Consider the following 24,678-nt stretch of genomic DNA (forward strand, 5'->3'; position numbering starts at 1 on the left):
TGATGACACATTACTTTCATCATACACAAGTTTTTAAGCCTCATGGTAATAAAAGAAAGAATACAAGACTGAGTAGAGAGGAGCAAGGAGTTGGAGGGACGGTTTTTTGTTTCTTTTAAGATGAAAGAGACTAAGAATTTTTAAATCCTGATGGAAATAAGGAGGAGAAGCTCCTTATAATTTCACATAACAGAGAAAATTTCACATAGCAGAGAGGGGGGTAACTGACAGCTTATGACCCCGTAAGGCATCAGGCACTGTGCTGGGCATTAGAGGCAAACATGGATGGATAGGACAATCACTCAACAGTACAGCAGACACAGCACACAGTAGGGCGCTGTGGGAGCACTGAGGGTGGGAAAGCTCTCAGAGTGGGATACGCCAGATGACAAAATGACAACAGTGAGAATATGAAGCAACTGATGCGGGCCTCGATCCCAGGACCCCAGGATCATATCCCTGGGCCGAAGGCGGCGCCAAACCACTGAGCCACCTGGGCTGCCCTGTTTATCACATTTAGATGTATGATGGTTTGAGTTAATTTTTGTATAATAATGCAAGATATGCATTAACATTTTTAACATACAGATATCCAATTTTTCCACCATCATTTTTTGAGGTCTATTTTCTTCAATTGCTTTTATTCCTTTGTCAAAAATCAACTGAACTTATATATACTTGTGAGCCAATTTCTGATCATTCTGGTGCACTGATTTACTTATGTACCTTAAATCAGTACCACATGGGCTGGAATTGCTGTGGCTTTATAATGAGCACTGAAGTTGGACAATGGAAGTCACAGAACTTGCCCTTGTTCAAACCTGTCCGGCCTATTCTATTTCCTCTGCAGTTCTAAATTAATTTTAGACTCAGTGTGTCAATTTTTACAAAAAGTTTGCTGGGGGGCAGCTCCGGTGGTGCAGCGGTTTAGCGCCGCCTGCGGCCCGGGGTGTGATCCTGGAGACCCGGGATCGGGTCCCACGTCGGGCTCCTGGTGCATGGAGCCTGTTTCTCCCTCTGCCTGTGTCTCTGCCTCTCTGTGTGTGTGTGTGTGTGTGTGTGTGTGTGTGTCTATGAATGAATAAATTAAAAAAAAAAAAAACGTTTGCTGGGATTTTGTCAGGACTTGCACTGAATCTATAGATTTGAGAATCTCCCAATTTATGAATATGGTGCATGCTCTCCGTTCAGTAAGGTCTTTAATTTCTCTCAGCCAAGTTCTTTCGTTTTCAGTGTATAAGTCTTGCACATTTTTTCATGCATTTAATATTTTTTGATGATGTTGTAAATGGTATTTTCCCCAAATTCATTTCAACTTCCACTATCTGTTGCCAGTAATCTAGAAATAATGGGATTCATTTTTTTGCATATTAATTTTGTACCCTGCAATCCTGCTAAGTTTAGCTAGCTCTTGTAGCTAACTAGTTCTCGTAGCTCTTTCTGTAGATCCCACTTGGTTTTTTTTACATAGAGTAGTGGGTGTCAACTGACGGTGGTAATGTCCCTCGAGGGACACCTGGCAATGTCTGGAGACATCTCTGGTTGTGACAAGTGATGTGTGTTAATGGTATCTGGGGATAGCGGTAGGGGTGCTGCTAAATGTTCAACAACACATAGATAATGCCACCCCTTCACCTCCACAAGGAATTATCTGGCCCCAAATGTCAATAGTACCAAGATTGGTACTATTATGACATACAAATGAGTATGTCATCTTCATAAACAATTTTACTTGGTATTTCCAATCTGGAAGCTTTTTTTCTTGACTTACTACACTGGCTAGAATTTCCTATACAATGCTGAATAGAAGTGCAAGACCTGACACCTCTGGCTTATTTCTGATCCAGTCTTTTGTTATTCTGTATGTCAGATATAGGCTTTTCAAAGATGCCCTTATTATTATTTTTAAATACCTTACTTATTGAGAGAGAGAGAGAGAGAAACACGTGCACGTGGTGGGGAGGCACAGAGGGAGAAGGAGAGTCTCAAGCAGGCTCTAAGCTCAGTGCAGAGGCAGATGCAACCCGAACTCACAACCCTGAGATCATGCATGACCTGAGCTGAAATCAAGAGTCGGATGCTCAACCAACTGAGCCACTCAGGAGCACCAAAAATGTTGAGGAAGTTTCATTTCATTCCTAGTTTGCTGACAATTTTTTTAAAAAATTAAAACATGATAAAATCCATGGTTTTTTTTCTGTGTTAAGATGATCCATATGCTTTTCTTTTTCAGTGTTAATAGTGTAAACTACATAACCAATCTTCAAATGCTAAACTAACTTTCTATTCCTGGGATAAACCACACTTGGTTATGTTGTACTATCCTTTTTATAGTGTTAGACTCCACTTGCTAAAAAATGTATTAAAAGAATTTTGTAATTTTTGTCCACAAGAGGTATTAGTCTTTTTCTTTTCTAGTAATGTCTTTATCAAATTTCAGTGTCAGAATAATGCTGTCCTTATAGAATGTTTGGTTAATACTTCCTTCAACTAGAAGTCTATGCAGAATTTATATTATTTCTAGTTTTTATTTTTTTTAAATTTTATTTATCTATTCATGGGAGGCACAGAGAGAGACAGAGAGGCAGAGAGGCAGGGAGAGGGAGAAGCAGGCTCCATGCAGGGAGCCCGACGTGGGACTCGATCCCAGGTCTCCAGGATCAGGCCCTGGGCTGAAGGCGGCGCTAAACCGCTGAGCCACTGGGGCTGCCCTATTTCTAGTTTTTAACTATAAATTCAATGCTTTAATAGACATGAAACTATTCAGGTTATCTATTTTTTTCTTGAGTGAGCAAGCCATGGTAATGTCTTAAAAGGATTTTGTTCTTTTAATATAAGTTGCTGAGTTTGTGGGCATAAAGGTGTTCCTGTGCTCTGATTATCCTTTTAGCACTGATGTCACTTATTATTACTGATATTGTTAACTCGTCTTTTTTTCTGGTTCAAGATGGGCAGGGATTTCTCTATTTTATAGATCTTCTCAAAGAATCAGCTTTTGTTGTCACTGATTTTCTCTGTTTTTGTTTTCTATTTCATTGGTTTCCACTCTGTCATTAACTATTCTCCCTTTTTGTACTTAGTTTAGGTTTCACTTACTCTTGTTTTTCTTGTTTCTTAAGACAAATGGCTGAAATTATTGGTTTGAGAACTATCTTCTAGTATTGTTTTGACTACATTCCACAAATTTTTATTTATTTTTTATTTTTTAATTTTTTTTTACTTTTTTTTTAAATTTTTATTTATGATAGTCACACACAGAGAGAGAGAGAGAGAGAGGCAGAGACACAGGCAGAGGGAGAAGCAGGCTCCATGCACCAGGAGCCTGACGTGGGATTCAATCCTGGGTCTCCAGGATAGCGCCCTGGGCCAAAGGCAGGCGCCAAACCGCTGCGCCACCCAGGGATCCCTCCACAAATTTTTAAATGCTGTTTATTTTAATTTACTTCAAAATTCTAATTTTCCTTCTTATTTCTCCTTGACCCATGGGTAATTTAGAAGTGAGTCATTCTGTTTCCAAGTATTTAGATTTTCCAGGTATCTACTACTGATTTCTAACTTAATTGCATTATGGTCAGAGAACGTATTTGTTTCATAGCCCAGAATACGATCCATCTTGGTAACTGTTCTTTTTTTTTTATAATACTTTTTTTTTTTAATTTTTTTTTTTATTTATTTATGATAGTCACAGAGAGAGAGAGAGAGAAGCAGAGACACAGGCAGAGGGAGAAGCAGGCTCCATGCACCGGGAGCCCGACGTGGGATTTGATCCCGGGTCTCCAGGATCGCGCCCTGGGCCAAAGGCAGGCGCTAAACCGCTGCGCCACCCAGGGATCCCCGTAACTGTTCTTTACATACTTGAAGATTTGTATTTTGCTGGTACTGCGTAAAATGTTCCATAAATGTCCATTAGGTCAAGTTGGTTGATGGTCTCGTTGAACTATATCCTCGCTGATTTTCTGAGTACTTGTTTTATCATATGTTGTGAAAGGGGAATGGAAATTTCCAACTAAACCTACAACTCCAATTTACAATTGGGTTTTGTTAAAAAAAATTGATTTGTTAAAAAAATAATAAAGCTTTATTATTAGGTGCAAAGCTGTTTAGAATTATTACATCTTTTTTGGTAAGTGTACTGCCTCATTCCAAAATGATTCTCTTAATTTCTGGCAGTGTTCTTTGTTGTGATATCCAAAGAGGAACAGGCTTGCAGATGAAGACCATAAATTCAGTTTTAAACATGTCTATACAAGATGAGGGATCTAACAACCAAGGTCTAAGAGTTCGGGAGAGAAGTACGGCGTGGAGATACAGTTTTGAATTACCACGGTGTCCCTACAGCATCTGTGCAGTGCCAGTCTACAGAGGTGCTGCATAAACATTTATGGAATAAGGGGCACCTGGGTGGCTCAGCAGCTGAGCGTCTGCCTTTGCCTCAGGTTGTGACCCCTGGGTCCTGGGATCGAGTCCCACGTCGGGCTCCCTGCATGGGGCCTGCTTTTCCCTCGGCCCGTGTCTCTGCCTCTCTCTCTCTCTGTCTCTCATGAATAAATAAACAAAATCTTTTAAAAATGTATTTATGAAATAAAAGATCTGAAGAAACTCTGGTCTCCAAAGTAATTACGACATTTAAAACTCACCTGATCCTGGGTCACAGGAGGATAAACTCACGGCCTCCAAATTCAAATGAAGCGTCAACCTCTACCATGCTTTCTAGTGAGTCATGCACCAGGTTTTCCACAAGAACGATTTTCCAACTTTTCCACGCTGCTTAACCCTTAGCTTACCTCCCTTCTGGTTTTTATTTTTTTTATTTTATTTAAAAAAAATTTTTTTTTTAATTTATTTATGATAGTCACACACAGAGAGAGAGAGAGAGGCAGAGACATAGGCAGAGGAAGAAGCAGGCTCCATACAACGGGAGCCCGACGAGGGATTCGATCCCGGGTCTCCAGGATCGCGCCCTGGGCCAAAGGCAGGCGCCAAACCGCTGCGCCACCCAGGTATCCCCTCCCTTCTGGTTTTTAGTAGATGTTTGTTTCTCTTGTTCTCGTGAAACAAGCCGTCAGAGAATTCCTTCACTTTCATCCCAATAAGCACACAAGACTGCATGCAACTGCACCCATCTTCCCTCCCGCCTTTACAATGAAAAGGGCTTGTCTTCTGGGTGTCATTCCCCTGCTGTCTTCCAGGGACTGATTCATTGCTCTTCCCTCCTCTGTGCTGACTTTCGCGCCCCACGGGCTCCCTCCCATCAGCTCTGAGCTGCTCAGAGGTCTCCCATGTAGAGCACCGCCACCCTGCACCATGGTTCTGCCTCACACTGCTCTGCAGCCCGACCTCCTAAGTCAGCCCAGCTCTTCACTGCCTTTTCCTCTTTCACCCCACACTCAATGGAACCATGCTAGAAAGGTCCCAAGGTCATCGCATTGTTGCCAAGTCCAAAGTACAGCTTTTGTTTCTTCTTCTACTTCACTCTTAAGCGGTGCTTCCATTTCCCGGTCGCTCCTTCACCAAAGCCTGGTCAACGCCCTGAGGGTGGTGTTGTTTTTAAAAATTTTATATATTTGCTCTCGAGATACGGAAAGAAGGAAGTGAAGCAGGCTCCCTGTGGGGAGCCCATGTGGGACTCCATCCCGGGACCCGAGAATCACGCCCTGAGCCGAAGGCAGATGCTCAGCCACTGAGCCGCCCAGGTGCGCCCACCCTGAGCGTTCCAGCCCCTCCTGCCTGCTCTGTGTCTGCTCTCTTCACCTCCATGCACAGGACACCCATGCACTACACCAGTTCCTGCGCCCTGACCCTGCACACGGGGACACACTGTGCCAGCCTGGCCTGGTCCCCGCGCCCTGACCCTGCACGCGGGGACACACTGTGCCAGCCCGGCCTGGTTCCTGTGCCCTGACCCTGCATGCGGGGACACCCCTGTGCCTCAAGGACTGGTTCCTGTGCCCTGACCCTGCACACAGGGACACACCTGTGCCTCAAGGACTGGTTCCCGTGCCCTGACCCTGCACACGGGGACACACTGCCAGCCTGGCCTGGTTCCTGTGCCCTGACCCTGCACGCGGGGACACACCTGTGCCTCCGGGACTCGTACCCGCGCCCTGACCCTGCACGCGGGGACACACTGTGCCAGCCTGGCCTGGTTCCTGCACACAGGGACACACTGTGCCAGCCCGGCCTGGTTCCTGTGCCCTGACCCTGCACACGGGGACGCACCTGTGCCTTCAGGACTGGTTCCTGCGCCCTGACCCTGCACACAGGGACACACTGTGCCAGCCCAGCCTGGTTCCTGCGGCCTGACCCTGCACACAGGTTCACACCTGTTCCTCTAGAACTGGTTCCTGCACCCTGACCCTGCACACGGGGACCACTGTGCCAGCCTGGCCTGGTTCCTGCACCCTGATCCTGCACACGGGCTCACACCTGTGCCTCTAGGACTGGTACCCGCACCCTGACCCTGCACACGGGGACCACTGTGCCATCCTGGCCTGGTTCCTGCACCCTGACCCTGCACAGGGGGACGCACCTGTGCCTCCAGGACTGGTTCCCGTGCCCTGACCCTGCACACGGGCTCACACCTGTGCCTCTAGGACTGGTACCTGCGCCCTGACCCTGCACACAGGGACCACTGTGCCAGCCCAGCCTGGTTCCCGTGCCCTGACCCTGCACACGGGCTCACACCTGTGCCTCTAGGACTGGTACCTGCGCCCTGACCCTGCACACAGGGACCACTGTGCCAGCCCGGCCTGGTTCCCGCGCCCTGACCCTGCACACGGGCTCACACCTGTGCCTCTAGGCCTGGTTCCCGCACCCTGACCCTGCACACGGGGACACACTGTGCCAGCCCGGCCTGGTTCCTGTGCCCTGACCCTGCACGCGGGGACACACCTGTGCCTCCAGGACTGGTTCCCGCGCCCTGACCCTGCACACGGGGACACACTGTGCCTCTAGGACTGGTTCCCGCACCCTGACCCTGCATACGGGGACACACTGTGCCAGCCTGGCCTGGTTCCCGCGCCCTGACCCTGCACGCGGGGACACACTGTGCCTCCAGGACTGGTTCCCGCGCCCTGACCCTGCACACGGGGACACACTGTGCCAGCCCGGCCTGGTTCCCGCGCCCTGACCCTGCACGCGGGCTCACCCCGCCGGTCCCCGCCCGTCCCCGTCCCGGTCCCCGCCCCCGGGGCTGGAATGCCGCGGCTCCCCCCCCCGCCCGGGCCGAGAGGCGGCCCCGGGGAGCGCGCGTTCTCAGCGGGGACGTCTTACCCGAGGGGCTGCTGATCGCGCCACCCGGAGTCGGGGCTCCGGATCCGCCCCTCCGGCGGCCGCAGCCCGCGCTGTGCTCGGTTTCTCCGGCCCCAGGACACGCGAGCCCTCACGCTGCCCCGCACACCGAGCCGGGGGCCGCGGCGCACAGACGCGGAGCAGCCGCACTGGGAGCGTCCGCGGGCACGGCCGCCTGGGGGACAGCGGGGCGCCGGCCGGGAGCCAGGCCTCTCTCCGCCAGCCCGCTCCCTGCCGCGGCCGCCCGGAGCGCGACGACCGGAAGCCGTCCCCAGAGCCGCGGCGCCGCGCAGGCGCAGTCGGCGGCCCCGGCGGGGCGCACGCGCACCCTCCCGGCGCAGGCGCGCTGGGCGGCCCCGGCTCCGCGCACGCGCGCCGGCCCTGCGCGGCGGAAGTAAGGCGCCGGCGCTCTTCCGGGCTGCGCCGCGCCCCCGCGGGCCTACGTCAGGGCGTCGGGGCGGAAGATGGTGCGGCTCCGGGCCGGCGGTTGCTGAGCGCGCCGGGACGCAGCTGGCCCCGGGCTCCCCGTTCGGGCGCCCGCCGCGGGGCCGCAGCCATGTCGCTGCTGCAGTCTGCGCTGGACTTCCTGGCGGGCCCGGGCTCCCTGGGCGGCGCCGCCGGCCGCGACCAGAGCGACTTCGTGGGGCAGACGGTGGAGCTGGGCGAGCTGCGGCTGCGGGTGCGGCGGGTCCTGGCGGAGGGTGAGGCGCGGGCGGGGGGGGCGGGGCGGGGGTCCCGGCGGGGGGCGGGGGGGGTCCCGCGCTCCCGGGAGGTGGGCGGGGGGCGCAGGGCCCGGCCCGCGGCCTCCCCCGCCCGCCGCCCAGTGCACGTCCGCGGCGGCGTCCGGGAGCCCCGGGGTGACGCCGGCCCCGCTCCTGGCGCCCCCGCTCCCCGCGCCCCCGCTCCCCGCGCCGCCGCCGGCCCCCTCGGGATTCCCTTGCATTGTGCGGGGGCGCCCGCCTGGCTCGCGGTGCCCCGGGCTGGACGCCGCCGCCCCTCGGAGCCGGGACCAGCCCGGGGCCTGGGGCTCCTGCCGCGTGTGGGGCCGCGAGCCAGCGAGCGTCCCGGAGGCCCGCGGGGTGTTGTGGCTGCAGCGTGTGAGAAGCACAGGCTTGGGTGCGATCCGGTAAGCGGAGGCGGGGGCCGCCCCGGGGCGCTGCAGCCGTCGCCGCGGTCGGGGCCTGTGCTCCGACAACACCAAACACTTGTGCCGGGTTTTTAATAGATTCACGGTGGACAGTAGGTGGATCTTGTCCTCCGGAACCTGGAGTGAGACGCGCGCCCCAGTGACGGGAGGGCGGCGCGGTCCGGGCGCCCTGGGCGGGACAGGCCGCCGGGAGGATGCCCGCCTCGGGCAGGAGGGCGGGAGGACGGGTGGGCCGCGTGCAGCGGGAGGCTCACCAGGAAGAGGAACGAGGAAATGGGACCGGCCCACACGGTTGTGCAAAAGAACGCACTCCCTTTGCTATCTGGGCAGGCCAGGAGATAAAAATACCTGCAGCCCGATTAGGGCCGGAGGTTTCCTCTTTGCAGACGTAGAGGAGCCTCGTGGCCTTTCAGGCTGGTGAGGCCTCTTACTGAACTGGAATGGTCAGAAACCCGCAGGAAGCCTTTTCAGGGAAAACAGCAGCCCCGCAGCCTAGGCCGGAGGAGCACATGCTGTCTCCTGTAATGGTGGGGAAGGCTCCGAACCCAAAACCCTTGGGAAAAGACCTTGACGACTTCAGAATTCTTCAGGTTTCAGAAAGATCAAGAGTGCCACACCCTGTATATCCCAGGATATTCCTACAGGAGTTGGGAAGGTGTTTAATAACCAGATAAATCATACGTCCCCAATTCAGTGAGCGAATGCCTTTACTGTAGGGTAATTAAGCCTTTAAAGAGCCCCACCCGGGATCCCTGGGTGGCGCAGCGGTTTGGCACCTGCCTTTGGCCCGGGGCGCGATCCTGGAGACCCGGGATCGAATCCCACATCGGGCTCCCGGTGCATGGGGCCTGCTTCTCCCTCTGCTTGTGTTTCTGCCTCTCTCTCTCTTTCTTTCTCTCTGTGACTATCATAAATTAAAAAAAAAAAAAATAAAGAGCCCTACTCGCCTCAGTTCATGTCACGTGTTGCCCCCAGGTGAGTTTATGGTGGACTAGATTCTGCTTTCAGATGGTTTAGGGGAAAAAGCATTGTTTTTCATCGGTAGCATGAAATGGGTTGTGGGATCCTGATAGCTTCCCAGTCCTTTGAAAATTGGTTTTAAGCTCTCATTTAAAAGGAAAACCAAGTTTTTTGGAAGTAATTCCAATGTCAGAGATGCTCAGTCTAAGCAGATCCTAGGGTATGTTCTCAGTGTTTCCTTGTTTTGGATTTTGTGCGCTCTTGCTTGCTTCCTACCATCCAGATGACAGGTGGTCGCTCTGCCAAGACGAGGGTTTTGCCACGTGACAGGAGTCCACCTCGCTAGTGATTGTTTGACTCTGGCCACCCTGCTAGCATGTGGATGATGTGGCGTGTGGGCAGCTCTTCAGAAGGTGGAACAAGTCCTCAGGGCTGTCCTGTGATTGTTGGGTAACGAGTTGTGTGTGTGCTGGAACACCAGGGGCCATGTGTGGTGTCAGTGGCCTCTGATGAACCTAACGTGGGTCCTTGGTGTTCTCTCTGGGGCCAGGGATGGCAGACTGCACACTAACTCCGGGCCAGCTGCTGCCTTGCCTTCCACCCCTCTGCCTCCTGGTCTCTGCTTTTAGAGAGACCGCTTGTCTGTGTCGTGCTGGCCTTGCAGAGGGCACAGGGGCCATTTGGTGTTGACGGGCAGTCGCAGGGTTGTGCAGTAGGACTCTGGGCTGGAGGTTTCAGGAACCACTGGGATTGGTGTGGGGGAACAGGATCATAGGTTGTCAGGACGTCCTCTATAGGGATACACAGTGTAGTATGTTTTAATTTTTTTTTTTAATTTTTATTTATTTATGATAGTCACAGAGAGAGAGAGAGAGGTAGAGACACAGGCAGAGGGAGAAGCAGGCTCCATGCACCGGGAGCCCGACGTGGGATTTGATCCCGGGTCTCCAGGATCGCGCCCTGGGCCAAAGGCAGGCGCCAAACCGCTGCGCCACCCAGGGATCCCTATGTTTTAATTTTTATTTATTTATTTTTTATTTTAGTGTAGTACATTTTTAAAGTTGATTTAAAAAGACAGTGGGGCAGTTGTCGCTCACTGATAGGGTAGCAAATAGCACACAGTTCTTTTCACACAGGAAGTGGGCCCGAGCTCTCAGCCCTGTGGCTTGGTGGTCTTGTTCTGAGTATCCTTCCTCTGGACTACTGTGACTGCTCTCACCCAGGGAGGATCTTTTCTCCAGACACCCCAGAGCACAGATAACCAAGGTCTTTGCCGAAAGGGCTTGCATCGTGGACAGCTGGTTCTGGTATTCACAGCGGTGGTTCAGTCTTGTGTCTAATTGCCCTCCCTTAGCTCTCCTAACCGCGCCCTCTACGTTTGCACCTTGGTCACCTGAACATCAGTCTCTTACCCATCTTACCCATTTTGCCTAGTACAAAATAGCGATGATAACCAGTACAACATTGGTGGAGTTCTGACTGGCGGGCGCAGCCCCTGGTGCTTCCCGTGGTCTGTGATCCTGACAGTGGCTGACGGAAGGGCCATCAATAGCTGGCCAGACACGCGAGCCAGTGAGCGGTGGAGTTGGGACTGCTGGGGCGTATCTTGTGTCACCCATGTGGTGGTGCAGGTCCCCCGGTAGAGTGTGCCCTGAGGATGTCATGGTGAAAGAAACGAGTGGCAGTGCACCTGTTGGTGGAGCTTCCAGAAGTGAGCGTTGCCCGGGAGCCAGGATGGGAGCTGAGCACCAAGGCTATACCACTCCTTCTTGGTCTGTGCCTCAGTTGGCAGCAGTATCAGGCACGCGTAACTTCTCCAGCTTCTGTGTGTCAGTATGCAGGTGCTTGGAGCAGGACATCATGGGGGAGGCCACTGTGGGGGAGGCCACCATGGGGGGCGGTTATTGTGGGAGGAGGTCGCCCTGTGGGGAGGCCACGGCGGGGGTGGGGGTTGGCGCAGGTACTGTTCAAGGGACATAGGAAAGGAAGGCTGCTCGCTGTTCCCTTGGCCTGGCCCATTCTCTCTGTGGGCTCCTGCCGTCCGTCTGTCCACATGGGCCCGGATCCCTGAAAGATCTGTGGCGCTCACATGAGGATAGGAGATGTAGGTAACAGGGTGTCTGTTCCTTAGAAGCAGTGTTGATTGATAGCACGCCGTAAGATCTCCCGGATGCTCCCGGTGCTGTGCTGCTGCACCACATTTCCTGGTGCTCACTTTCCCCCTGTCCCCCGAGTCCATGACCCTACGTGGAGGCCTTCCAGTCCCCTGTGTCTCCATACCCTGCTCCTTGCAACGGGCAAGAACTGTGAGGGCTTGTGTTGATTTGCGTTTCTCTGACTCGTGAGCTTGAGTGTTTTCCAGTGCTTGTTAGCTTTTTCAGACCCCTCTTCTAGAATTGTCCATGGGTGTCCTGTATCTATACTTCTTTTAATTAAAAACAATTTTAAATTGAGTTATTGACATACAGTAAAATGTACAGAATTTAGATGCTTTGATAAGGGCTTACATCTACGTGGCCAACCACCTGTCAAGATACAGAACAGTTGAGTGACCCAGGAAGCCTCTCGTGGCCCCCAGCCGCCTTCCCCGCCTCCGCCAGCCGCCCGCCACCAGCTCTGAGTCCCCCTCTCCCAGAGCAACGTGCACGTGACGTCACACCCTGAGTGCTGTCTCTGGTTCTGAAGTTCCCACTCTGGTCGTGGCTTATTCATCTGCTCTCCTGCTGATGGACACTTGGGTGTTTCCGCTTTGGGCTGTGATGAATAAATCTGCCAAGAACACTCTTTCACAGGATTTTTTTTGTGGCCATGTGTATTCTTTCAGGTAGAAACCCAGGAGTGGAATTTTTGGGTATAGGATGGAGGTGGGTCTCACAGAACACGGAGCATACAAGCCCCCTCCCGCCCAACCACCACCAGGGCGGCCCTGGTGAACGTTCCCCGCAGCAGCGTGGGAGTTCCTGACCTCGGCGGCCACCCATTAGTACTGTCACTTTGGTTAGACTTGTTCTTGTGTGTGTGCAGTGGGGTCTCTCTGGTGTGGGATTTGCATGCACCTGATGATACCATGTGGAGCACTTTTTCTGCTTATTAACCAGTTGTATGTTTTGTGCCTGAAATGCCCGTTAGAGTCTTTTCCATTTTGAATTGAGCAGGAGTTGTGGGAGTTTTTTTATTGCAGATATGAGTCATGTATGAGATATATACACCCATGCACGCGTGTGAGGAGGAGGAAGTAAGCCACAGACGGGGTCGCTTCTCCCCGGCCGGGCTGCCTTGGGAGGCGGGGGCCTGGTTTGGGCGGCTGAAGTTTCGGTGCCTACCTCCAGATTGCAGAACGTGTACGGTAAAGTGGCGGCATCCGGCTGTGTGTTAGCAGTGCCTGCCCTGTCACTTCTTGATGTGTCGCATGCAGCAGAATCACTATTTTTTTTTAAAGATAGGTATTTTTATTTGAGAGAAAGAGCGCAAGCAGGAGGAGGGGCAGAGGGAGGAGCAGGCTCCCCACTGAGCAGGACCCCGGGATCATGATGTGAGCCCAAGGCAGATGCTTTACCTCGGTGCTTTACCTGCTGAGTCAGCCAGGGGCCCCAGCAGTGTTGCTACTTTTATTTGAACTTTCAATTTTGAGATAATTGTAGATGTATTTACTTGTAGTTTTAAAAAATGACACCAGTATACTTTGCTTGTTTCCCTAGTGTAACTTGTTGAAAAACTAGAGTCATTGTCTCTACCAGCACCTTGACATTGATGTAGTGGAGATGCAGAAGCCTCCATTTCCACAAGGACCCTCCTGTCCCTTCACAGCCACACCTGCGTTCTTAACCCTGGGAACCACTGATACGAGCTCTCTCTACAGTTTTGACATTTGTGGTATCTTTTTGGAATTGGCTTTTTTCAGTATTACTCTCTGGAGACCATCCAGGTGGTTGTGTCCATAATGTGTTCATTTTTAATGGTGATTATTCCATGATGTGGCTGGGCCCCAGTTTATTTAATCATTTACCCAGTGAAGGACATCTGGGTTTTGTGGATATCCAGTGGGACATCCAGATGTTTTGACTATTACAAGTAAAGTTGTTGTGAACACTTGTGTGCAGGTTTTTGTGTGAATGTAATTATTTTTCTGGGATAAGTGTCCAGGAGTGCAGGTGCCGAGTTGTGTGTTTTCTGTTAGGAAACTGCCAGCCTGTTTTCCAGAGTGGCTGTGCCACCCACATGTCTCACAAGCAGGGGATGAGTGTCGTAGCTCAGGCCACAGACGTAACGATGCCGCAGACTGGGCCATAAACAACAGGAATTTATTTTTTCAGTTCTGGAGGCTCCTCGTCCCAGAGCCAGGTGCCGCAGCGTTGGTTTCTGGTGTGGCCTCTCCCTTGGCCGGCAGGCGGCGGCACCTTCTCTGTGTGCGTGGCTGCAGAGAGACCCAGGCGTTATCTCTTTAATTTTTCTCAACACACCATATGCTGATACAGTCACCCTGGGAGTGAGGGCTCAACACGTGGAGTCTGCAACCACACAGCTGTGTTCTTTTCTTTTTTTTTTTTTTTAAGATTTTATTTATTCCTGAGAGTCAGAGAGAGGCAGAGACACAGGCAGAGGGAGAAGCAGGCTCCATGTGGGGAGCCCGACGCAGGACTCGATCGCGGGACCTGGGATCATGCCCTGAGCCAAAGGCAGACGCTCAACCACTGGGCCACTCAGGGGCCCCTGAAAAAGGAATTTTAAAAAATCAAGTAGCATCTACACATCCTTCACGACACAGGCCCAGAGATGCTGAGCACCGTTCGTTAGGGAGTGCTGAGCCCCCCAGGTGCCCCCACAGCTGAGTTCTTAACCAGGAGTGGCCCAGTGTCAGCATTTTGTGCCGCGTTTCTATTTGCTCGTTGTAGCAGGTGTGTAGTGATTCCTTACTGTGGCTTCCGTCTGCACTTCTCTAGGGGCTGACCATGCATCCTTGCACACGGAATTTCTCTCTGTGTTGTTCGCCTGTCGTATAATTGTGTTCTCTTTCCCCTGAGCTTTGAGAGTCCTTTATTCTGGAGCGAAGGTCTCCATCAGACAAGTGGTTTACAGGAGTTTTCTGTTAGCAGCTTCTGTTTTCATCTTGAACAGAGTCTTTTGCAGACCTACGGTTTTCACTTGATCTTAGCCAAAAGGCCGAGAAGCGATAGACCTACGGTTTTCAATTGATGAGGTCACAGTACCAGCTTTCTTTGTGCAGCTTCTGCTTTTGCGGTCACGTGTGGGAACCCTCATGCCCAGCTCCAGGGTGTTTCTCCTACGTTTTTATAGGAGTTTCCTACTTTTACATTTGTATCTTCTGAGTTAATGTCAGTTTATAAAGCGTAAAGTTTATCTCAGACTTTTTTCCTCCCACTGGTCATTCCAAATGCCTCCACCGAGTTGATTTTGTACTATTACTAAACATCACTTGGCACATTTGTGTGGCAGTTTTTCGGACTTTCTGATGTTTTGCATTGGGATCTTTGAATCCATTCCTCCATTAGCACCACATGGTCCTGGTTAATTTTCTGGTGAAAAGTATCACGTGCTCCGCAGGTAGCTCTGCTTTGGTTTTGATATTAGAAAGCACCATCAAGGCTCACGTTGGCTGTAGGTTTTTTGTAGTTACCACTTGTCAGATTGAAGAAATTCCCTCTGATTCCTAGTTTGCTGAGAATGTTTCGTGTTACTATTTTGAAAAGTCAGGGGTACCTGGGGGGACTCCGTCGGTGAAGCGTCTGCCTTCAGCTCAGGTCATGGACCCGGGGTCCTGGGATCGAGCCCCACGTCGGGCTTCCTGCTCAGCGGGGAGTCTAGTCTGCTTCTCCCTTTGTCTCTGCCCCTCCACCTTGCTTGTGAGTGCTCGCTCTCTCAAGTAAAATCTTAAAAAAAAAAAAAAAAAGCAAAGTCAAGTTTTCTTGTTGGCAAATACCTTCTGTGTGTCTGTTGAGGTGCTCTGTCCTGTTTGTGTCCTTCAGCCCAGGGATTGTTTTTCGGTGTTGAGCCACCCTTGCATTCCTGGAATGAGTCCCATGCAGCATCATCCCTGTTAGCTGTTGCCAGACTCGCTCTGCTGGTGTTTTCCTGGGGGCTTTTCTATCTGTGGTAATGAGAGCTTGCCATCTGTGATTCCGTCTTTGGCCTCAGATGGGTTGGCAACTATTTTCTCCTGTCACTTAGGAAGGACTTTGTGCAAGATTGCCATACTCATTCCTTCTGAAAAGTTTCATAGAATTCACCAGTGAAGCCATCTGTTTTCTATTTTTATTTTGTTAATGGATTTTCAGTTATCTCCTTTCATCTGTTGTCTTGTATGGACTTACTATTTTCATTTTTATCAGGTATGTTGGGATAAAACTGTGACACAGGCTGCACATGTGGATGTCAGACACGTTCAGTACGTCCAGCACATAGACACCTGTGTACCTGTCGCCGTGGCCAAGGTGGTGAACATCACCCACAGTTTTCATCCTTCCCCCCTTGCAGCCCTTTCCTTCTCCCGCCCTTCACCCCTGGCAGTCACTTGACGTTACTATAGCTCAGGTAGTATTTTCTGGAGCTTCCATAGGGAAATCATAGGAATGGACACTTTTTCCCCTCTGCCTCCGTGTCGGTGCCTATTGACACCAGTGCCATCCTGTGAATGCTGAGTTGTGTTCCTCATAGGGATGATCGGTTTGTCTGTTCCCTGCTGAGGAGCCTGGGGCTGTTCTAGGGTGATCACACGTGACGCCGTGGGGACCCGTGTGTGAGTGTCTGGATGTGTGCCTCTGTTTTTCCTGGTAAATGCCCAGGGGTGTGAGGACAGGGCCGTTGAGCCAACTCACCTTTACCTTTGGAAGAAACTGCCAAACTGTGTTCCCACAAGCAGTGTAAGCACTCAGCGGACCCACATCCTAGACCATAATGGACTTGGTATGGTCCATTTAAAGAACAGACCTTCTAATTAGATGGACAGTGGGATCCTTGGGGTTGAAGTGTCTCCCTAGTGGTTGCTGGTGTTGAACATCTTCTCGTGTGCTCACTCCCCCCTCGTGTCTCTTCAGGGAAGTGTCTTTTTTTTTAATATATATACTTCACCCATTAAAATTTTTGTTAAAAAAAAATTTGTTGTTACTGAATTTTGGGTTTTCTTTATATTTTCTGGATAGAGCCCTTTATTGGGCCGGTAACTAAAAGTCCAGCTAGCGTCTTTTCACCCTCTCCACAAGGTATCTAGAAACCAAAAGTTCTTTACTTTGATGAAGTCCACTAGTCATTGTTTTCATTTGTGGAAACATACTTTTGTTCTTATGTTTAAGAAATCTCTAGGATATGTAGAAATATAGTTTTTTTGTTTTTGTTTTTGTTTTTGTTTTTGAGAGAGAGAGCATGAGGTGGGGTGGGTGGCGCAGGGGCAGAGGGGGAGAGAGAGAGTCCTAATCCTAGGCAGGCTGCACAGAGCCCGATACGGGGCTTGATCTCACAACTCTGAGATCATGACATAAGCCAATGGATGCCCTCATCCGACTGAGCCACCCAGGCGCCCTGAATATCACAGTTGATTTATGAATGTTTGCTTATGACCTATGATTGCCCTAAACTGTTTTATTAGTTATAATAGCTTTTGGGGGGTAGGTATCACAATGTCAATCTACAGAGTCACGTTGGATGCAAAGAAAAACGTGTTCACTTCTTCCTTTTCAATCTGGATGCCTTTTGTTTCTTTCTTTTGCCTGATTGCACCGGCCAGGACTCCCAGTTGGGTGCCGAGTGGCAGTGGTGAGAACGGCTGTCCTCACCCTGTCCCTGGTGCTGGGGAGAAGCCCTGGGCCCTAGCACCGAGCACGAGGTTGGCTGTGGGTCTCTCGTAGACCCTTGATACCAGGCTGGCAAGTGTCATGTTCCCGGTCAGCTGAGAGTGCCTCGCTGCGTGATGTGGTTTTCCACCGCGGGGAACTAGAAAAAGCTAAGCAAGTTAAACCTAAAAACAAGAAAATTACATTGATATTCAAATGTTTATCCAGCTCTACTCGGTCATAACGTATTATCTTTTTGCGTGTATTATTAGGTTTGATGTGCTAACATTTTATCTTTCGCAGAGTTTAAAATTTGTTAAGAATTTTTTGTGTTTACATATGATACTGGGTGTACTTTAAAGTCTTTTTTGGGCATTGGGTGGTGCTGGCCTCTTTTGGTTGTTGGTCAGTCCTCTCTTAATTTCTCTTTCTTGCTTTTGCTCTCTCTGATCAGTCTATCCAGAATTTATCAGTTTCATTTTCTTGTTTTCAGAGGCTTTGGTGGTGTCGGTTTTCTCCATTCTTTCCCTCATTGATCTTGGTTCCTATGGCGATGTCCCTCCTGTCTCTGACATGGGATATTTAAAAGGATCATATAAATTACGGCCATTATTTTTGTGGAAAACAAATTACCAGCCACAAGTCCAATTTGTATTTCATCTAGTGAAGATATTTTTAAAATTTAATGTTAAATAAGATAGAGCACTGAACTGATGTTTGTTTTTCTAATTTTCAGGAGGGTTTGCATTTGTGTATGAAGCTCAAGATCTGGGAAGTGGCAGAGAATATGCCTTAAAGGTAATCAAGGATGACATTTCTGTGGGTTTTTGCATTATCTTAAGGAAATCTCTAAGTGACACTGTTTCCAGAGATTCATTTCCATTATTTAGTAAACATTTCTTGTTTACAGTCTGTCCCGTTTGTTCGTTCTGAGGGGAAGCCATCAGCGGTCTTAGAGGACGTTAAAGCTGTGCCTTCCAACTTTGTGACACAGTGACCTCAGTACCAGCTGCCAAAATGAGGGGTCCACGGAGAGGGGGGTTTTGAAAGCTACTGGTGTGAAATGTGTCTGCACAGCTTGTCTGCAGATAGGGGTCATGGGGTGGGGGCACCTGGGGTGCGCAGCAGGCCTGGCGGGGGCCGTGGGGCTGTCGTGGGCTGCTGCTGAGGCACTGATGGACCCTGGGGGTCGGCACCATAGCCCACATCTCTGCTAGTGTCTTCTCCCTTTTTCTTTGGTTGTCTAACTTTTCTCCAGCCTATTGGGAGAAAAGATGCATATTTTTAGTTTTCCTTGTGTCCTTGGATCCTAAAGGACCATTTTCAGGGGTCTTTAACCTTCTGTCAAGTTTTTGCAGGCCAGATGTTAAAGCACAGGTAAGCAGGTTCCACTTTTAGGTGGCATTGTGTTTATTCTCTTGGGTGTAGAGTAGAAAGAGAAACCTTCCTTAATCTTGTCTTGTTATTTCCTGATACAGAGATTATTGTCTAACGAAGAGGAAAAGAACAGAGCCATCATTCAGGAAGTTTGTTTCATGGTATCCTTTTCCCAGGGCTGAGAGCGGGTGCGGTCACGTAGGGAGGCCTGCACTGCGCTGTGGCCGCCTGCTGCCATGGGACTCCTCTGATGCTAAAGTTGGCCTTCTGCTTTCACTGGACCTCTCTGTGGGCTATTTTTAGTGGAAAGGAGCTTTATCCCTTGGTCTTTGCTCCTGGGTGACAGCAAGAGATTCGGTAGCTTTGGGAATGGAGGTGTTCTGAGCTAGAGCGTAGGCCGATCCCCTGCCCTCCACCCCTTCACGACCCCGACGTGGCCCACGGTGCCCGGCCACGAGCTGTGCTCTGGCGATGGCCAGGGCCCGTTGCTGGGCCTGGTGCCAGTGGGCCCCAGTGTCACTTCTCAGCCGCACCATGTGGTCCCCTCGCCCCGCCCAGGGCGCTTGGGCCGTCGGGTTTCTGTTGCACGGATGGTGGATGTGCGGGGCTCTTCTTGCGGGCTCTCCACTTTGGCACATGTTCTCCCTCAGCAGGGGCCTTGCCCTCTGCTATCAGAATGTGTTCTCTTTTCTCTCTTGAAGCTCTGTCTGCTGTGAGCCCGCTGGCTGCCTGAGCCTGCGGGTCCTCGCCTTGCAGAGGTTCGGTGGAATCCACACACCTCGTGGCCTCCCACACGCTGCACATGCCCTCTGCCAGCTGTCCTGCCTGGCCTGTGGTCAGGTGTGTGTGGCCTCCGTGGTGGTGGTCTTCATCCCCACCTTCCCTCTCCTTTCCCTCTTCTACCTGCAACCTGCCTTTCTAGTCGCCCCCACCTGCTATCCATCTTTCTGCTCCGACATGCTGGGATTGTAAGGTAATTTCATTCAACATTTTGGCTCTAGTGTCTTAATATTGTATGTATATTTGTTTTTAAATGTGCAGACTTACGCATTCTCCTTTAACAAGACACCTGCAGAAAAAACTTTCTGGCCACCCCAATATTGTCCAGTTTTGTTCTGCAGCGTCCATAGGGAAAGAGGAGTCGGACACTGGGCAGGCTGAGTTCCTGCTGCTCACCGAGCTCTGCAAAGGTAACATTTTGTTGGGGTGCGAACCGCAGTGTTCCCAGTGCTGTTGGAGTGCTGAGCTGTAATAGGAAGGGAGGGGTTGCGGCCTTGGCCCTGAGGGCACGCGGCCCAGTAGCCTCAGGCACTCCCTGTATTCTTAGGAAGGAAGACTCTTTAGTTCATTCACAGGAGTGGGAAGGACCTAGGTGCCTTCCAGAGAGTTCCAGGGGCAGAGTGGTCATGTGAGTATCTGGATGGTGCCAAGGGAACAGAGGCGTGGGATGTGCCTGGTTCCCAAGGTAGGGCTGTGTCTGTCTGCACTCATGGGGCATCTGCCCTGGGGGTGAAGAAGTAGCCGTGGGCCAGGTGGAGAGTGCCCGCCCCACTGGAGCTCCCACCTCAGAGAACAGTGGGGCCAGGACTCTTAAGGCCAGGCAGGTGCAGAGGCCTGGCCAGCAGGGCCTGGAACCAGAGGCAGAAGCCCCTGGGCATCGTGGGTAGAGTGCGCTTGGGCCTTGGTCAGCAGGAGCATGTGCTGGGATAGAGGAAGCCTGTGCCCCACAGCCACAGGGCAAGGTGTCCTGTGCCCACGAGAGAGGCCCTCAGAGAAGGAAAGGGTGGGGGCCGTGAGCGGTGTCACCCGGGAGGAGTCATGTCGTAGCTGGCAGAGGGCGGAGGCGCTGAGCACTCTGTGGACAGGTGGCAGGTGGCAGGGAGCCAGGGCGAGGGAACCACCCCGGGGTGGGGGTCCCTGTCTAAACACAGCGGAGTGAGGTGCTCATAAAAAAGAGGGTTTTGCTAAACATTCTTTGCTTTCCAAGAAAAGCCTGCCACAGCCGGCTTCTCACGCCCGTACACTTACTTGTTCTCTCTTAAAGGCTCTGCAGGGTCCCTTAGTCCATCCCACGAGATCCTCAACCAGCACCCCCTTCGTGACGCATACCTTTCCTTGACCACAAATGTTGGTGTACGGAACTGCCGCATGTCCGGCGTGTGAGCCTGGCGATCCTGTGGGTGGGGATGGGGTGCCGTGTGGAGGCCCCAGCTGGCACACGCTGGGTGGCGTGTATGAGACCACACGCAGCTCCTCATCTGTCCCGTGGGCTCTGCTGCTGGTGCTGTGTGTGCCTCGTCCTGCTTTCCGTAGTTTGTGTGTCTTTGGTTCACATATCATGTCTTCTGTTCATGTTCCGGGTGCTCAGGGTGCTTCTGGATTCATCAGGACCACTGTGAGCCATCTCGCTAAGGGCACCAGGGGTGGGGCCTGGCAGTGGCAGCTCACAGCCCTTACCCTCGGAGGGTGGAGTGCTACTCCATGATGGAGCAAACCCGTAGAGCGCACCCCTCGTCGCCTCGTCGTCCTGGGAGCGGCGGGAGACGCTTGGGGTGCTTGCAGGGTGGGTGCTGAGTGCTGTAGGGTGTGGGAGTAGAGGGTGGAGGGGATCTTAGGGAGGGACGTGGGTGCCAGTCCCACTGACGGCGGACCTGGATGGGTGCCCACCATCTCCCACCCTCCCTGGTCCTCGCCCCCGTCTTACCTTCCACCGTGCCCTCTCCAGCCACTCTGCCACCTTTGAGGTCATTACTTTTAAGAAGAGACCTCCTGATTCTCCCTGGACACCAGTGGCCAGTGAGCCACTGGCATCGTGATGCCCCTGCTGTGGCCTGGCTCCTGCCCGTTATCCCCGGCAGCATGGCCGTCTGTCCGTCATCCCTTGTTCTGGACCCCTCAGCAGGGCCTGGTGGGGCCTGTGTCCTGCCTGCATCACGGGGAGGAGCAGGCAGTTATTCCTGAGCACGCCCCGTCCTTCTGAGGGTGGGGTGCACGGCTGGGAGGTCGGCCTGGCTGGGAGAGGGTGGCCGTGGGTCGGTCCAGGGGAGCAGGGCCGGGCGGGCTGGTGGGCGGGCCACCAGAGCACACACTCCCTGGCAGACAGGTCAGCGGGCAGGAGTGCGCAGGTCCGAGCCCTGATGCCCTGAGTTGGGACTGCAGAGGTGATGACAGGGCGAAAATCCCAGCCCCCTTGGGATGTGGGCAGCCCATGCCGTCTGCCCAAGGGCTGTGCCGTCTGCAGAGCACTTAGAGTCCACTGGACGTTAAGCCACTGCCGTGTGCAGGCACAGGGGTTCACTGACTTACCCAGACAAAACAGATAGACTGCAAGCAAAGTCCACAGTGAGGGTTGGGTGGTCCCATGTTTCATGGAAAAAGAGGCCGAGCAACGGGTGTGCATATCTATAGGCTCCCTAGAAGGTGACGCGTGAGCCAGGAGCTGCAGGAGGCGAGAGAGGAAAACCATCGCAGCTGAGAGAGCAGCATGTGCCAAGATCCTGGGGCCTGGGGCTGGAAGGGAGTCGGGATGGGTGGCAGGAGACGAGGCCTGTAGGGGTGGTAACCACCTTGGTTCTGCACTGAGGGTTTGGGGCCTGGGGGTGGAAGGAGCTGGAGGGTCAAGGCAGCCTGGGCCTGGAGCAGAGGGCAGTGCAGAGCCCAGGGGAGGGTGGGTTCTCGGAAGAGGCCCTGGGCAGGGGCCAGAGGCAGGACAGGGCTATAGGTTAGCGTGCGGAGGCGTGGGGGGGGGCGGCGGCCTGCAGGGGGGGCTGGGGCATGGGGCTGCTCTTCCCAGCGGGCTTGCCCATGGTCACAGAGGGCTTAGCCCTGCGTGTGGCGGAGCTTCTGGCCCCCACGGCATCTGCTGGTTTCCCTGCCCCGTGTTGGGGACGGTGGGGTCCATGGCTGGGGGCCAGCGTGTCCTGTGGACAACGCACCCTCCGCGGGGCATGTGTTGACCACGGTGGGAGGCTCCCGGGCGGGCGACCGTGTGCTTCCTCAGGAAATGAGGCGTCTGGGGGGCGTACGTGTCAGGTCCTTTGTCTCGTGGCTGCGTCTTGGCCTGGCTGCGCGAGGTACAAAGCCAGCTGACTTCCGGGCGCTTCCAGCCGTGCGGCTGGCGCTGTTCCACGTGGGCCGCGGCGGTGTCGCTCCCGGGGTCCTGGTGGCCGTCCCTCTGGGCTTTCCTGCCTCGGGCCATGGGCGCTGCCGTGGGCTCCAGGGGGCAGCGGCGAGGCCGCACAGCGTGCCGCCCTGGGGTGGGGGCAGCATTCACAGTGCCATGGTGATGTGACTCTAATTGTCTCTTTTAGGGCAGCTGGTGGACTTTTTAAAGAAAATTGAATCTAGAGGTCCGCTCTCATGCGATACTGTTCTGAAGATTTTCTATCAGACGTGCAGAGCGGTGCAGCACATGCACAGACAAAAGCCGCCCATCATCCATAGAGACCTCAAGGTACCGCCTCCTGCCCACCTTGCGGGCCTGCCCCCGTCGGGACGGCCCCTTGCTGGCTTTTCCAGACAAGAGGGATGTAGGGGCTTCTGAACATCAGAACGGGTTTCTGGAAGCTGCTCCTCTGACGTGGTGCTGAGCCCTCTGCCTCCCTGCCATTCGACACCGTGATCTGGGCCTGGGGCTCCATGCCCCCTGCCTGCCCGTCACCCCGCCTGCCTGTCCTTTGGCGGGCTCTGGGATACTCACGGCTGAGGCTCCCGTCCTTCCATTCTTCCGGCCCCGGGAGCCATGGAGAGCTGCTGCTGCTCCGTCCTCCGTCCTCCGTCCCCGGACACGGGCTCTGCGGGGTGCCTTGCGTGCGGCTCGGGGCCTCAGGCCTTGTGCCACAGAGGTTGCTCTCCTGCAGGGAGCACTGCTCCCGAGATGCCCGCCGCGGGGAGTGGCACTGTGCTCGTGATTTCCCATTGCCCCACTGGAATGAATGGTTTCCGCTGTGCCTGTGTCCGTGCTCCGCGCCCGCTTCTTCAGTAAACTTGTCGTTTTCTGCCCGTCAGGTTGTGGGTGGTTAGCGGGAGCTGCTCTGGCCTTCCAGCGGCCTTTCTCGTGTCCTGTGTGCTGCTGGGGTTTTCTCCTGGTTTGTGGCCCTCTTCTCGTTCCCCTGTTGTGTCTTTGGAAAAACCCAAGACTGTGGAACATGCCTGGCGTCCATGAAGCTCGCGCCCTGACTCTGACCACATCTTGAAGGAGCAGATGGTTTTTGCTGAAGAACCTTAGGATCATCTCGTGTCCTGGCTCTCCCAGATTCTTGTTCAAGTGTGATGTGTGTCTAGCCTGGCTGGCCTGGAGCAGGGCCCTCCCCTCCTTGGAGCCACACTGGGCTTCTCTGTGTGCCTAGGGAGGTGTGGGGTGGTATCTTTGTTTAGACTGGAGCCTTGGACAGGCTTGACCTTCCTTTGGTCCCCCGAACCCAAGAGGTTGGCTGGTGCCCCCCGTTGCAGAAATCGTGGGGTCAGTATCCAGCCTGGAGGGTGCCTGGGCCACCCCGCACGCTAGCCACCCCTTCCTGCTGTTTGGACGGGCGGATTTTCTCGTGACATCAAGACTCATGGTTTGTGCATTCACCTGTGTGTGTCTATAGTCTTTTTAAAGGGAAGGGAACTCCAGAAGGACGAGATTAGTAAAGAATCAGCGTTGCTGAGGTGTGTGGTGCGGACATCCCTCGTCCTCTCGGTGCCCCGTGTTTGCCGGAGGGCCCCAGTGGCCGGACAGTGCCGGGCCTCCTTCAGGTGTTCCCTGTGGCTTGTCCACGGGCGTCGCCCAGGGGTGCCCTGCGGACGGGCAGGTGGGACGCATGTCCTTGTGTTTCTCCTGTGTGAGGCCCCGTCTGGCACTGCAGGCTGCGGAGCAGAGCGCTTGTGTCTGGCTTTTTGTCCAGCCTTATGGCATCGAGGTCCATCCACCTCGTGTGTCGTGGGAGCTGTGCACAGGGTTGAGGCCTGCTTCCCGAGTCGCTCCCATCCCTGTTTGGCCCATGGAGCGATGCCGGCGCCCTCTGTCGGGTGTCGTGTCTCCCCCCCACCCTCACCCCACCCTCCAGCAGTGGGTGGAGGCACCCAGTGCCAGTGACCCCTGGTCCTGGGTTTTAACGAGCATCTTTTCAAGTGTGT

General features: G+C 53.2%; 2 protein-coding genes across 10 annotated transcripts in view; one reads left to right on the forward strand and one right to left on the reverse strand.

The window, feature by feature from the left end:
• The window catches only part of TMEM175 (transmembrane protein 175), a 22,006-nt gene extending 14,596 nt beyond the window's left edge, over positions 1-7,410 (reverse strand). For 2 of the 3 annotated variants that reach the window (XM_041752259.1, XM_041752260.1), the window contains exon 1: positions 7,273-7,410. The gene's annotated coding sequence lies outside the window, so the exon portion shown is untranslated. The remainder of the gene's footprint in view (positions 1-7,272) is intronic. The other variant, XM_041752261.1, reaches the window with a different exon arrangement.
• Positions 7,411-7,716: 306 nt separating this feature from the next.
• The window catches only part of GAK (cyclin G associated kinase), a 54,881-nt gene continuing 37,919 nt past the window's right edge, over positions 7,717-24,678 (forward strand). For 2 of the 7 annotated variants that reach the window (XM_041752247.1, XM_041752248.1), the window contains exons 1-6: positions 7,717-7,991; positions 17,918-17,979; positions 18,660-18,719; positions 19,634-19,748; positions 20,603-20,691; positions 22,874-23,011. In XM_041752247.1, the coding sequence (XP_041608181.1) occupies positions 7,847-7,991; positions 17,918-17,979; positions 18,660-18,719; positions 19,634-19,748; positions 20,603-20,691; positions 22,874-23,011 (609 nt within the window). In that variant the 5' untranslated portion in view covers positions 7,717-7,846. Of the gene's footprint in view, positions 7,992-17,917; positions 17,980-18,659; positions 18,720-19,259; positions 19,399-19,599; positions 19,749-20,602; positions 20,692-22,868; positions 23,012-24,678 lie in introns of those variants that run through there. The other 5 variants (XM_041752250.1, XM_041752251.1, XM_041752249.1 and 2 more) reach the window with 5 other exon arrangements.

This window comes from Vulpes lagopus, chromosome 4, assembly GCF_018345385.1.
Source record: "Vulpes lagopus strain Blue_001 chromosome 4, ASM1834538v1, whole genome shotgun sequence".
Classification (NCBI taxonomy): domain Eukaryota; kingdom Metazoa; phylum Chordata; class Mammalia; order Carnivora; family Canidae; genus Vulpes; species Vulpes lagopus.